Source organism: Chaetodon trifascialis, chromosome 7 (genome assembly GCF_039877785.1).
Source record: "Chaetodon trifascialis isolate fChaTrf1 chromosome 7, fChaTrf1.hap1, whole genome shotgun sequence".
In the NCBI taxonomy this organism is placed as follows: domain Eukaryota; kingdom Metazoa; phylum Chordata; class Actinopteri; order Chaetodontiformes; family Chaetodontidae; genus Chaetodon; species Chaetodon trifascialis.
Window position 1 is genome coordinate 14337649 of NC_092062.1, and position 15583 is coordinate 14353231.

A 15583-nucleotide genomic window follows, 5' to 3' on the forward strand; every position below is an offset into this window, starting at 1 on the left:
CAGATAAGCTATGGAAGCACTCCATCCGCAGCACATCAACTTGACATTTAGTTACAAAACAAAGGGAAAGACAGAGGGACGCTTTAAAAGAATGTATCCCACATGTTCACACACAGAGACAAACTGGGAGCAAACTGGAGACAGTAAAGGGTACAGTTGGTCACACACAGTACAAATGAATAAATTCAAACGTTCACTTCTGAGACAGTTTGGAGAACAACTGCAGCTGATGTTGTGCATGTGTGTCAGACAAAGATCTCTCTGTTTCATCAGCTGACAAATGTCACCAATGATGCCACTGCTACCTCAGAGCAATATTTAAAACAGATCATCTAGAAACAGAACAGACAAAGAGCACATTCTCTGCCTTTTCCTTAGTACACACATGCACACACACACACACACACACGCACACACACACACACACACACACACACACACACATTAAGACAACCATAGCACCAATGACTGACCAGCTCACACAAAAGCACGCACTGAGCTCGGATTTTCAGTAACAACAGTGTTATTTGAGAGAGATTTGTCAACAGCTGAATCACCCAGTCAACATATTCATGTAATCCTGCAGCCTCCTAGAAGAGTTAAAATAGCAAAAACAAGGGGATTTATTCGTGGCCACCAGCCTAACCCTTTTGAAAAACAACACAGAGTTCATCTGGATCAGATACAGACCCCCTGCTGGAGGGAGGCTGGCATGGGACTGACATCTGTGCACACATACCACAATACACAAAACTCACAAAAGCCTGCAACAAACTTCCAGGCTGGACGGCCAACATGATCATACAGAAACGGTCAGACGGGCAGGTACAGATACACATAAAACAAAAAATTCAGACATGCACACTGCAGTTGTGATTAGATGATGACAAAGACAGAGTGAGAAGAAGAACTGAGAAAGATTGAGATGGAGTTATAAATATTATCAAGAAGACACACAGAGGCCAACAACAGAGCGTGTCTGTCTGTTGTAGCTATTCAACAACAAAACCAGGAAAAAAACAACCATATGACACTGATGGTTGATTTTAGGTAATGGTTCACAGGGCAGCCACCTGAATTCACTGCAAAACTCTCATTATACTTTTTTTTGGTGCTGACCACAACTGCTGGTTTATCAGAAAAAAGTATGGCTGGAACGGTTGGATGTACAGTTTTTCTAGTCATATTTGATCGAGTGTAGTCTACGAAGCTTTAGTCAGGGATAAATACCACTAAGCTCTGCAGACTACACACATCTAAGGCAGAGTGAGCTCTTCAGGAAAGCATTCGCTGGATTTCTGAGTTGATGCTTCTTTGAATTGAGGCTGGGAGTATAGAGCATAATGATGGCAGAATGTAAGGTAGACAAAAATATAATGTTGGAGATTTTTGTTTATGATGGACGTCCATGATAGTTTGCAATCTATGTTCTTGCAGACAAAGGTCCCAGTACAACAAGAACAAAAATATAAACGGATGATAGTTATTGTGACAGTGTTGAAGTATGGTTATGCTGTCACCACACAGCATCACAATGTGTCTGCTGTATCACTATCACACCCAAAATAATCATAAAAACGCCTGCTCTGGTCATAAAAACAGCAGTAACGGATAGGTCAGGACCTGAAAAAAGGTTGTAGCCTTCTAGTTGGGGAGTCACTATGTTACATGGACAAGAGAGTTGCTGCAATTAGCCAGAAGGGTTCAAGGACACTGCTGGAAATTCCAGTAAAACGTTGAAACCCCCCCACTGCCAGTTACAAAAACGTACACAGCAGGCTCAAACAAAGAGACGATGCATTGTTGTTCATGCAATGTCGACAATCGAGGGCTGTTTACTTGACAGCTGCTTATGAAGCCAAAGGACTTGAACAAATTAGTGTGAGAACAAAAAAGCATTTATTTAAACCAAGAAAGCTCTAGTCTCATAGAACACTCGCACTGTGCGACACGCTATTTACTTTCTCGCTTTGTGAGGCAAGCCATTAGTGTATAGACATTGAGGGCGTGCAAGAGGATGATTGATGGATTATCATCAGTGGAGGGCCAGCACAGTGGAATTAGTCTGTCGTAACCTTTTTAACTAGCCCACTGAGAATACAGCATGCGTGTTAGTAGACACACAGATCTGTAAACAACATGAAATTAGCCCATAAAAATGTGGGTGCACATGTGGGTGTAAGTGTCTGAGCCTACGACTGACTGCTGCCTGTTTTTATAGTAAAATATAACAAATCCAACCACAACAGAAGTGTTTCTGAGCAAACTCACTGCCAGTGACATAAGAGGCAAAATAACATAAAGAGGGCATAACAGGACAGAACATCTCAGCTATGATGGAAAAAGGTGACAAAGGGATGAAGGAGGTCTGTTAACGTAACTGTACCTGTTTTTTGGCCTGCTTTCATGATAGATGTCAAGGACAAAAGGCGAGACACCTGTTGGGTTTCTATTCCATTTACATTTGAGGAACAAATAGCACTATATGCACAGGCACACTCAAACTCCCTATTATACACACACACACACACACACACACACACACACACACACACACCCCAAGCAAACCATGTGAAATCAGAAGCACAGAGGGGCTCTGTTTAAGTGGATGTGCAAAGAGAAGGAGAGCATGCGTGCACGCACACATGCACACATACTCACACACCATAAACCGAATAGCAGGGAAGCAGGGAAAATGAATTCACAGTTAAAGCTGAATATTTTATGAGTCTTGTTCTCTGTTTGTGTGTCTGCATCCTACCCAGTGTTAATGGAGATGATTTCAATGAGAGGGTTCTTCCTGATCTTGGGCAAGTCCAGTCTAGCTCCGCCGAGCCGCCGACCTCCACCTTTCTTCTGACCCAACAGACGAACGGAGTGGCCTGAAAACGACAAACAAAACTTCACTCTTGTTTGTTTTTGCAGGAGACACACCAACATTAAAGGTATTCATTCAAAAATTAGTAGTTAAATATATTAGTTGCCCTGATTAATTTACAAAAACCTGAATTCTCCTACTCAACAAACCACACAGCTAAAGGAAATTATTCACGTTCTTCATTGGCGGAAAAATAAAAGACAGATATGACAGAAAAAAGAGAGAGAGGGTTACTGTTTGGATGCTTAGATCACTTCCACTCCCTTTAGTCACACTCAGACATACAATACAATCACACACTCACATACCCAAATGCATTTACAAACAACCTTTAACCCACAAGCCCAGTATCAAACAGAGAGAGAGCTTTCGAAAGGTTTATCCACCTCCAAATAAAAGCCTTCATTACACCTCTCTCATCTATTCAGTCTGATGTTAGTGTGAACAGGACACAGGAATGGGCAGAGCAGCATATCAGAGCAGGCACAGCGTGGTGAAGGTATGGTCAAAAAAGAGAGAAATTAACAGGACTAACTGTGCAGGAAATGGCATAATTGGTCAACCTCTGGCATCGAGAGCACTTTAAATCAATTAAGAATGAATGTGATCGTACAAAGAGGGAAGCAGGGAAAGAACGTGATATTCTTGCTGAAGTAAATGGCACTGATGTTACCAAGATAGTTAACACAGGTGGAAAGAATGACGGGAAGGAAGAAGGCAGTCTTCAAAATAAAGAGGACTATTTCACTCAGATCCTTTCAGAAGCGCTATCGACCAAAGAGATATCACAGTGTGTTATAGAAGAAAATGTCTACAGCTGAGTCTAATAGCTAATAGCAAGTGATGTCTAGCCTTTGGTGTGTGGAAATAGGATGCAGTACTCTCCAACCATCAAGCAGCTAGAAGGTGTGTGAGATGGAGGCGCTGAGGGATGGAATTGTCTTCCTGTTTTCATCCGCTTTACATGGGTCTCCTGGGAGGGTGTGCTCAGGGCAGGAAGCATGGCTATCAATTGGTAGATAAAAATGACAGTCTGCCCCAGAGGAGGACAAAGAGCCAATCGGTGAGGCGTGACTGGTCGTAATATCCCCGTACAAGCAAGGAAATTAGAAAACTTCCCTCGTGGAAAACAGCTGGGACTGGAAGCACACTGGGCAGGCTTTCTTCGAGCTGTCTGTCTGTCTGTGTGGCCAGCTCTGGTCATGAAACGTGGATTTAAAATTCATGCGCGCTCAAACATTCTTCCCTCCACGACCATCGCTCCATCTGGTGACCGATCAATGGATTCATCCATTCATATACACTTTCTCTAACAGCTTCATGGTTCCACCTACTCCTCAACAGCTGCTTTAAACATTGGCTCAGAAGCTCATTCAGCAAATGCGCTACAAGTGAGAGAGGAAAGTTAAGGAAATGCCAACAATGATGGCTAAAATGTGTACACCAGATGAGAAAGTGCTCCAAGGCCTGAAGCTGAAACTCATTCAATTGTATGTCCTTTTTAAAAGCATTTGAAACGAGTTGCCTTTTGTTTCTACCCTGATGAAACTGATCATTTTATACAAATGAAACACACATTCATCACTAAATTCAACACTAAATCATTTCGCAGGGCATGTGAACCTAACCTGTCTGATGTGAGTGGCAACAAATACAGCAAATAACAAATGACACAATCTAACAAGTACCACACTTATCATCGGAAGTTAAAACACAGTGGCAGGCGACTGCAGAACAAGCCTAACCGTCACGGCTTGCATGCTGAGGTTCCAAAAATTGGACTTTGGGAGATGTGCAGCTTCACTAAACAAAAGGTGTGACACTGACTTAGCTTGAGCTCAGGCCTACTGGTGAAGGATTGCGGTAAATTCTGTTTTCAAATTCCAATTCTTTCCAGATTGTTGATATTACACATTTGTTTCTGATGACTTTAGCTGTGGGAAAATAAAGTTACCAATACCTAATTGCATGCACAGACTTGTCAGGAGGAAGCAATTACCAGAGTGATGTTGGATTTCCAGATGTTTTTCCATTCTGAGATGTCCCTTTGTATAAAACTTGGAAACTGTCATTCCCTGCATATTCTTTTTTCTTTTTTTGCCTCTAAAACTACACTGGACCCCTGTCAATATGACTGCCACCAACGACTCAAGAAATAATCTCGCTACCAGCATGGAATCACTCCAGGAGTGCGCCCAAAGCCAAATTCAATTTCAGGGCCTAGGGGACCATGAATGGGAAGCAGGAGATAAAATGGCTAACTTGAGTTGCTGAAGAAAACCGAAGAATGCTGCACTATTTGTCATCTCAATTACAGAGTTTAGAGAGGCCAACTGCTGTGATGGGCAACCCAGCATAGACAGACACACACACACCACCCTATAGCACATTTTCTAGTTACTGTCTGCCCTCCTCCTTTGCCTCCTGTGTTCTTTCCTTTGCCGCTCTCCTTTGTTCTTTTCTCGCTTTCATAAATACAAACCGACATAAATCCTTCCATCCACTCATAATGGCCCATTATAACATGCTAGGGGAAAGGAGGGAGGGAGGGCAAGGGTACATGGATGGAAAGGTAGCTGGATGGATGGTTGGATGATGCTTAAAAAAAAAAAAAAAAAGCATCACGGATGAAAGATGTACAGGATAGCCAGATGGATGGTTGCATCAGAGAGGTAGGGAGCTAAAAGATTGACCCGTTGACCTGTGTCTGATGTCTCATAAGTGGTGGGGTCTTGTTGTGCTCCCTGGTTTGATTGTAAAGCAGCAGGCAGGGTCGGGGGATGGGGGCACATTGGAACAGAGGGACAAAGGTGGCAGATGAGGAGGACAGGCAGGATGCAATGGTTGTCATTTATCCTCTTGATATAACAAGTATTTAGACATGTGAGACAGAAAACCAGTTAATTTTCTCTCCAAATGTCAGTGAGTCAGTTTGGATGGGAAATGCCTCAGATATATATTACTTAGCCTTTCTATGCTGTGCGTCTTGATGCAAACATTTCAAAAGAGGACTTCTTTTAAAAAGCCCTGCATGAAGCTTTGAGCCTGACTTTGACAAGCTCCTCCACAGAGCTAGCTTTTGTCACTTCCAGATGGGAGGTCAGAGTATTAAAAAACATCAGAATACCTTCAGATGACTCAAAATATATATGAATGCATCAACTTGTCTCTTTGTAGCTGCTCTTCATGTCCCCCTCCTCCTGTCTAACAGTCTCTTTGTATTCAGCCATATCTTTAAAGTGCTTTATTGTTTCAGCACAGATACGCACAAAAACTTTTTTATCCAGGTGAAATAAGGATCATGAGGTAATATGGATGCCACATGGCCTCTGATCTGCAGCTAAGTCGATACTTTAGCATGTTGAACCTTTTCTTGCCCCTCTATGTCACACATACGCACACTAAATCTGAACTGAACTGAAGACAAAACAATATCAGGTGAAATGGTATCATCCAAGGTTATCTTCTCAGTGAGAGATCAATATTGGGAGGTAAATAAAGAAATGAAGGCATCAAAACAGCCCAATAAAGAAAGAGGTACAGCAGTTATCTATTAATGGTGTAAAGATCAGACTTCAGTGGAAGTGTGTGTTCCTTTAGGACTGAAAACATGAATAAAATATATTTTCTAGTCGTTGTGTGGGCTTCTGTATACATTTTCTGTATCTTATTCTTCAAATAACCAATTGTTCTTGTGTTTGTGTTTGCTGAGCTTCACTAAGAGACATAAAATCTGGTTAGATGCCCTTGCAAAATATGTATCCATGGGTGTCATTAATTATTTTTTTTATGGATCTGCCAGTGGGCTTGGAATACGAGATAAATCCAGAGCTGTGTTTGTTGTTAGCAGGGAAATCAACATCTGGTACAGCTAAAAAATAAATAAATTAAATGAAAAAACTGATTTGGATAAGCAGGCTTGTGACCACAGCAACAACACTGGCCCCCAAATCACTGACGCTGCACAGTGTCAAGTACCGCAATCTGGGCAGTAGCTGTAACCTGGATGACTGTGTAAATGTTGAGTGCATGCTCAGCAACCCAAATGGAGATATTGAAAAGATAAAAATGCCCTGCCGTTTACAGCAGGTAGTAACTTGAGCTTTATGTTGGGTAGATGTACATTAATTACAAGCAGTTTTACAATCGTGAAGCATCCTTTCAGAAAGACCGTTGATTAGTTCTTTCTGAGTCTGGATCCAAACTGAATAACAAGTCTCACACCTCAAGACCTAAGTTCATAAAAACATACCAGTACTCTTGTCATGTGGAAAACAGACCTGCAAGCAATTCTGGTGGAGGAAAGAACTGCGTCTATTAGCAGTTCATTGAAGTAAGTATTTTAGTAGCCATTACCAAAGGCAAATCCCTTAGCTTAAAGGTTTATGCCCAGGCCTCCGAGCTAAAATAACAGCTCTCAGTTTATACGAGGTCATAAAGAACTGTAATGATACTGGGGAAATTAGTTTCTATGGAGGGGGTGAAAGAGGGAGGGAAAAGGGAGGAAAAGAGGGCAGAAGGGATGGAACGGAGCAGTGAGAAGGCAGAGGGAGGTGGGAGAGAGGAGGGAGGGAGATCAAAAGATGCTGAGGAACGGGACGAAGGAGGAGAGGGAAGAAAAGGGAAAGAATGAGCAAATCATAGAGAAGAAAGGGATAATAACAGTCACAGTGTGTGTGTGTGTGTGTGTGTGTGTGTGTGTGTGTGTGTAGCCAGACGATTTAGGGTTGATGACACATTGTAAAATTAAGCCTCACTTCAGCTGTCCTTCATTAGAGGGAGGCCTGCAGTGCAAACTAGTCACTCATGCTCTCTCTCTCTCTCTCTCTCTCTCTCTCTCTCTCTCTCTCTCTCTCTCTCTCTCTCTCTCTCTCTCTCTCTCTCTCTCTCTCTCTCTCTCACTCACACACACACACACACACACTGTAAACTCAATCTGTTCTTTATTAGAGAACAGCTGGGGGTGTATGACAGCTTGACTGGACACTCTTACACTGTAAACTCTGCCTGACCTTCATTAAACAGTTAAGTGCGGTGGTTCACTAACAGTTTAAATGGATGACCTAATCACTGCCATGTGCGTCTGTCTCGCTGTCAGTGAGCTTCTCAAGACAGAGAAGACCACTTTACAAGCTACTCAGACAGCAAGACAGGCAGGCTCGGAGGGTAACACTGATCACCTGGCTTTTGACTATGAAACGTCAGTCTAAACCATTAAATCTTACTGAGCGATGATGCCAAAAATAAGTTTGTATGCGCTTTTCAATCCTTCAAAGCAGTAAATCAAGCCACTCTGCTCTTGAATATCTAATTATAACACAAAGAACATGCTCCTGTAGAGGACAGATCCATTATTATTAACAACACTTTCTCAGAACCAAATGTTTTAAAACGTTCATTGTGAGAGAGCAGACGGAGAGCAGATGAATTCAAAGCCATTATTATTTGATTACATACTCTGTAGTGTGATATATCTGAGTGATATATTCTTACTCCTGACAGTAAAGTCATGCTCAGCCCTTGTATTCTGTCAATAAGTGGACATACTTAACTGAAAATCATTCAGACACAGCTAAAAAACTTCATTTCCTATTAAAAAAAAAAGACTCTCATCCATCCATTCATTCATTCATTCATTCTCTGGTCAATGCATTGCTGCTTATTCTCTCTTAAGTTGAGTGCCTTTGTGTGGGTGTGTGTTAAAATACCTTTAACCGCCTCGTCCACTACTTCCACCACTCGATCAATCTGTTGGACCTGGAATGCGGACAGACACATGGGAAAAGTTTATTGATGCTGACAAACCATGTCCACGCAGTCAAACAAACGCCTGATATTGACAATCCACAAACACACATACTGATCCAGATTTAAACAAGGTGGGCCTGTAAATATGTACAAAGGCAATACAGTATGCACACAGACAAACGAGTCCAAACAGATACAATCACACCCAGCTTTCTCCAGCCAGGATTAAGTGATATAGATTTCCTGAATGCCACTGAGTGCCTACTGTATGTAGCTGTAACACCAATTGTATGATGTGATGACTGAGACGCAGTGAAGATAGGATTTTTAATGGAAGAGAACGCAGAGGCCGAAATGTCGAGCGGGAGACAGAGTGGCAGTCAGATGATCATAAAAGTAAGAATAAACAAAATTATTTTATGGTCAAGCAACATCATTAATCTCCTCGTTGCCTCCTTTGCAGATTGGCCAGGGGAAGTCAGAAACACCCACAATTCTTCTGGAGAAAAACAGGCAAGACCAGGCTATCGGGAGATTGAACTGGATACTAAAAGAGGCAGAATAATCAACAAAGAACAGCACAGACTTCACAGATGTACCATCTGAGGAGGAGAGTGGATGATGGACAGAGAGGTGGGGGATGAAAAGAATAATTCTCCTGACTTAATTTCTCCTTTCATTCCTCTCAGCATCCATTCCACCTCTCATTCACTCACTTTTTCTATTATTGGAGGTCTGTGCTTGAGCCCTTGGTACCTGTTCTGAGTAACCCTGCTTTCAAACAGACTCACACAGACGCACACTGTGCCTTGAAGGCAGCAGTTATATGCATGTTCCACACTGAGATGAAACCTTTTTTCTTCTAATGGCCGGGCTATCTGGGTTCATTCAGAGCAGCGGTGGGTGGTCCCTGCTCACTGTATGGGTCAGGTATTGTTTACGTTTTCAAGATGAATTCAGATCTCACTTTTCAATCCTGGTTCTTATCGAAGGCTGCTTTACTGATTGAAAAAAATGCATCATCTCAGCAGATGTAGGCTTCCACAGAAAGTGACTGAGTGATTTTGTTATTCTATTTTGTTAAAAGTTAAAATAGAGCAAAAAGTAAATAATGTTTTGCTTGCCATTCACAAGTGGAATGATTGCATGGAGCAGACATTTACAAAGGCTACCCCTAGCTTAGCAGACAACACCCGCAGTAAGAAATGTTTCAACAGATGGCCTGTCCTGAGTAAAGCCTATGGCTGACAGAAATGTTTAGTTTATGGATAAAGAATTAGAAAGGAAATCTGAAAATGAAAAACCTTTCAGTATTTAAGGAATCACTGCAGCCCAGGTTATTATTTAAGTGAGTTGTCAATTTGTGTAACATTACAAACTTACAATGTGCATTTATGTGAAGTGCGTATCATTTTGTGAGTAAGTGGACATTAAAGAAGAATAGAAACTGGGTTCAAAACATTGACTAACGTGATCTACCCAAGGAAAATATGCAAAGCGTATGCTGAGAAGACTGATGTGCATGCTTACAGCATTGTTTGCCCACTGTCATCCTCTGATTACCCAGCCAACACTGCGTGCGTGTATGGATGTGTGTGAAGTGTCTCAGATACAGGATGTGACATGTCTAGTTCAGAGATGTGAAACACTGTAGGCTTGCGTGACTGTCTGTGTACCTGAACCACAATACGCAGGCTTTCACTTCACAGCAGCTTCAGACAGAAAAACACAACAGAAATTCACATAAAAGCTGACACACGGGTCGATTAAACTGAATGAACTCAACAGGAAGCACTTTTTTTCCTTAACTACAGCCCTTATCTAGCCGTTAGTGCAATCACTACATACAAATTCACGACTGGTTATTTGCATCTGATTTGCATAACCCACCAACTGTCACTGTCATTGTGTGGCTGATTGTAACTACCAAGGATGCACAAGGGGAGTGTGTGCGTACTCATATACCTCTATGAGTTTGTGTGGCTGCTTCTGCACGCATCCATGAGTGTGTGTGCCTGTGTGTGTGTGTGTGCATATCACAGCATAATCCAATCTACTCATGACAATGAAAGGACCTACAGTGGTAAACTTCCCAGATGTTTCTGCCTCCCCCTGAAGGCTATTACATGTACAAACCTGTTTATCTGAATGTAATTATATTATACATACATGCCACTTGATTTGAATGTAATTATGTTACACGGTAGCACGTTTACTTACACAGAATTACATTATTTATGGTAAAGGATATCTAACATAACATTTGAGACACCATCACCCCCCCACCCCCCAATTATTTTTACGACCGTGACAGTAATCAACATTGGGCATCGGACTGTTTCATTTATCCCCATCTTCAATGAGGCCGTTTGTTTTTATGTAAGCAAATAAATTCAGAATTATGTGAAATTAAGATCAAGGTCTTCTGTGGTGTGGTGAACAAAAGAATGCATCCATATAAGATACTTTTAATGGACTGACTGTGTGCTTTCATAGACATGCAGGAATTATTCAGCTCCCCCAAACATGGAAGGAACGTCTTCATTCCTATGCATGATACAGATGTGCTTGTATCGCACATTACTCAACGACAACGTTTAACAACTTCATATTACTTATTTATGTTGGATTGTCTGAGGTAATTTTGTTAACATTATTACCTGCAAGACTGAGTCAACAATAATACAAAAATAACTTCACAGTCACCCTGAACAAGACCCTTCAGTTTTAATACGCAAGTATTTGACTGGAGATTATTTTTCAGGGTCCTGGAAAGTGGAGGCAGATAGAAAATCACTAATTCTACCTCTGTAATTACAAACATCATCAATGTTTTAATGAGTAATACTCATTGAGCTGTTGATGTGGTAACCTTGACACGTCTTTTTAGTTTCCTCCTGTGATTACTGAGGCGAAACAGAACAGAAATGAAGTAATTGTTCCATATCACAGTTTGCCAGTCTAGTCATACTTGCACCGCAGGGTTATGAGTGGAAAAATAATAGCTTTGGGAATGCAAACCAAAACAACCAAATTTACTTGTATGACACTGCAAGGCAAATGGCTCTAACAAATTTTCATCAGAGGATGCCCCCCACACCAGCCATTAGATCTTGTATTTCTATGACTCTCCTGATAAAGGAATTTTCCCTTTTTGCTGCAGCGCTTTTTGTGTTGTCTGTTGGCTCTCTGTGTTATCTGTGACGATCTCTTCTCTCACTTCACTGTCTGAATACGACAGTCAGACGACTAAAAGGGACAGACCGTCCAATGCCACCTTCAAAGAGAGGTTTACGGTGAGGGTGCATTGGCTTACAACTGGCCACCACCTGTGAAACATTATAATTCAGTCTTCTCAGTCGTCTCTGTTCACATGTTCACATGAAGCACTGAGGTTGAGTGATTTGAGTTAATTTTGGTGTCTTAACTCTTTTCAGCCTTGAAAAACGATGATCAAGATCTGTCAGTGCTATTTCTATCGCTGCCATGTTGTTTTTCCACTTGTTCTCACACCTCTGTCCTCTGGCCCTTAACTTTCAAATGCCCTATTTTTCTTTTCTTCTTTTTCAACTATGTCAGGCTCTTCCTCGCCACCTTCCCATTCCACATGCTCTTCTCCCTCCTTCCATCATAGAGCAGTCTTCCGCCTTTTCTACTTCCCACCATGTTCATCTTAGTCTTAGTCTAGTCTCCTGGGGAGGTCTATTGATCTACCAAGCAGCAGGGAGGCCACAACAGAACAGACACAGCAGGTTGGCAGCCAGGTGAATGACGGGTCAAACTGTCCGTATCTGCTTGTGTCTGTCTGTACTTCTCAAAGGTTGTCAACATCCATATATTAAGCAGATTATCCCTTTCATGTAAATCAAAGTGCACATACATATACATACCCCAATGATGCTGAGTCCTTTCAGGTAGTCCATCCGTGGCTGGGCCTGGGGAACACAACCTGCTACGACTACCTTTTTCTGCTGGTCCTGGGCTTTTCTGTACAAACAAAGGCAAAGACAAAGACAGAAGAGAAGATTAACATTAGTAGATAATAGCCATTTCTGTACTACCTGCACAATTCTAGCCAAAACTTTTTTAATCTAACCAGGTGAAAAACATGATGGGACAGACGCTGAGCTGGCACCACGTCCGCACACTGCTGCCTCAAAACTTTAATGGTTCTGAACTGGCCAGTGCGCGACTTCCCAGGCTTCAGGCTTCTGCATGTCAACATGTGTGTGAATGGGGAATAAAACTGCAATAGACTTTCTCAAGGTGACATATTCCAATTGAAATATTCAGTGACGGTAAAAGAAGTTTTCTGAATGAAACATCTGACATAAACACTCAAAGGGTGCTTGGAAATCTATTGTCCTAAGCCATTACTGAACATACATACATATACAATGCACACGCACATTAATCAATGGATTTCATTGATATAACTTGTCAGCATCCTGTAACAAATACCTAAGAAACTACCTAAGAAGCAATATTCATCAGGTGAGGCTGACTGGATTTGCTTTTGCATGTATCAAGAATCACAAAGCACAGGGCCACTCGAGTTGCACATCAAGCAGCTGATACTTCTATGCTAGTGATGGGTCTGCTTGACAAAGGGACACCATGTTATCTGTCTGTGAAAGTTTCCTTAGATTCCAAGGACAAGAACAGTTTGTTTTCTTTTCCCTGGTGGGGGCATGTAAGCTATTCCCTCCTGAAATGTCTACAAGCGAATGGAGAAGACCTTACTCAAGGTAATTCCCATGGTGCACATTTGGTTTGGAGCGTTAGATGTATCAAACAGAGGTATTCCAGGACTTTCTAATGTTTGGATTAAGATGAAGAACATTCATTCTTTTATGATGTACAACACAGACTACTTGCGCACTGATTTCTTTTATATAAATGTTTGAATTTCTCATCACAGCGTCATGATTAGTGGTTGCTTTGATCGACAAACGATGCCATCAGCCCAAACTTCTCTAGTTTTTTGGGGTTTTTTTTTTTTGCAAAAAATGGAGTTCCTTTATACCTACAGCAATCGGTGCTTATTGTCACTTTGTTTATTTAACCAGCTGTTCATATTAACTATGACTGAATGTTCTGATCGTTTGATCAGGTATTACTTCATGCTTGCCATTGACATTTCACTTCAAATATGGAAAGATTTTTGGTTTACATGAGTGATTGTACAGATGAGACCCCACAACACATTGAAAAGCAAGCATTTGCATATGAAAGTATACTCAAATTTAAGCATATTCCTAACTTTGAGAACATTTTACTCGTAATTGCAATTTATAAAATAATGGTCAAATATTCACAGCATTCATGAACGGTTAAGCACAACTTTAAACGGTCAAGGCAAGAGAGCAAACACTGCTAAGGGATTTCACAATGACTTAGAAATTAAAAGTAGCACAACACATCCCATTTTCAAGATGATTTGAATTAGAAAGGGCTGGAGAAATAGTAAGTGTGTGTGTGTGTGTGTGTGTGTGTGTGTGTGTGTGTGTGTGTGTGTGTGTGTGTGTGTGCGCGCCTGTGTGCGTGTAGATCTTTGTGAGTCTTTATGTCACCTCCAGTTAGTGACAGTGAGATTTGAGACACTCGGTCTGTCTGACAAAAGCTTTTGGAAGAGCTGCCCAGACTCCAGCATGAATCTTTAATAATGAAGCCTCCTGACAGCTGGAGCAAGAGAGGGAGGGAGTGAGGGATGTAAGTGAGGGAGGAATCGTGGGTGGAGGACAGAGGAGGAGCAATGAAACTGGACGCAAACTGTCAGTTGTGTTTTAATTCAGACAATGTTTGTATTCTTCAGCAAAACAAAGAGAGGGAGAGGTGGAGGAGGTGTGTGTGTGTGTGTGTGTGTGTGTGTGTGTGTGTGTGTGTGTGTGTGTGTGTGTGTGTGTGTGTGTGTGTGTGTGTGTGTGTGTGTGTGTGTGTGTGTGTGTGTGTGTGTGGGGAGAGAGAAAGGTGGAGGTAGACAACTCAATTCAAAGGCAGATTACATTGACATGTGAATGAGGGAGGGAGCAATAGATGAAAGCTGGAGTTGGTAAGAGATGAGTGGAGGAATGAAGGGAAGGGAGATGAAGGCGGAAATGAGAGCATCGTTATGATTATTTTGATTATTCAGAGCTGCTCGTGTTATTCAGGATTATTTCAGTGACTCTCCTCATCCTCACTTCTCAATCCAGGTCTTTATTGGCATACAAGTGTTGTGCAGGTAACAGCAAATTACTCGAGATGCCAAAAAAGATGAAACATGAAGCAAGAAGAAAGCTTGTTGGGTATGACGCCTCACCACAGACAAAACTGTGCATTCAGAGAGAGAGAGCACTTCTATTGATCTTCAGAAATGCACATTTTTACTCTGCATGTAAATTCACAGCTTTTATCCGCTGACCTTTTACCTTTAAGACAGTAAAAAATAATATAGACGCCACTGTGGCTGTCTCTTGTGGTGTCAACAGACATTGAAAACAGGCAGAGGCAGGGAGGGATGCAGCACTTGAATATCCTGATGCTAGTAAATAACAAAAGGTAAATAGACATAAACTTTGTGAAGAGAGGGAGGGAGAGAGAGAGAGAGAGAGAGAGAGAGAGAGAGAGAGAGAGAGAGCGAGCAGAAGACAAAAAACGGGATAATATCTGCTTCGAGTAACTTGTTGTCCCCACAGCGATCTTCATGGAGGACTTACACTGGCATCACTGCACACACAGACTCGCGCACACACACATCCACACAGCAGGGGTGCGTCTGCATAATTCACACCGTCTCCTGCCAAAATGCACCAAACGTTCCTTTAATGTGCTACTCGCTCCCCGCCCACAGACTCGGAGCCATAGCTGACACAGAGAGTAAGCAGACAGCGCCTGAGCCTTCGCCTCGACGCCCCAGGGGGAACAGGCCAATCACGTCGCGCACAGTTCATGGATAGGATGAGATGGAATGGGATT

General features: G+C 41.9%; 1 protein-coding gene across 1 annotated transcript in view; it reads right to left on the reverse strand.

The window, feature by feature from the left end:
* Positions 1–15583, reverse strand: part of cdkal1 (CDK5 regulatory subunit associated protein 1-like 1) — a 230243-nt gene that overhangs the window by 151797 nt on the left and 62863 nt on the right. The window contains exons 5-7 of the mRNA XM_070967372.1: positions 12517–12613; positions 8587–8635; positions 2762–2882 (exon numbers count right to left, since the gene is read on the reverse strand). Of these exons, the coding sequence (XP_070823473.1) occupies positions 2762–2882; positions 8587–8635; positions 12517–12613 (267 nt within the window). The remainder of the gene's footprint in view (positions 1–2761; positions 2883–8586; positions 8636–12516; positions 12614–15583) is intronic.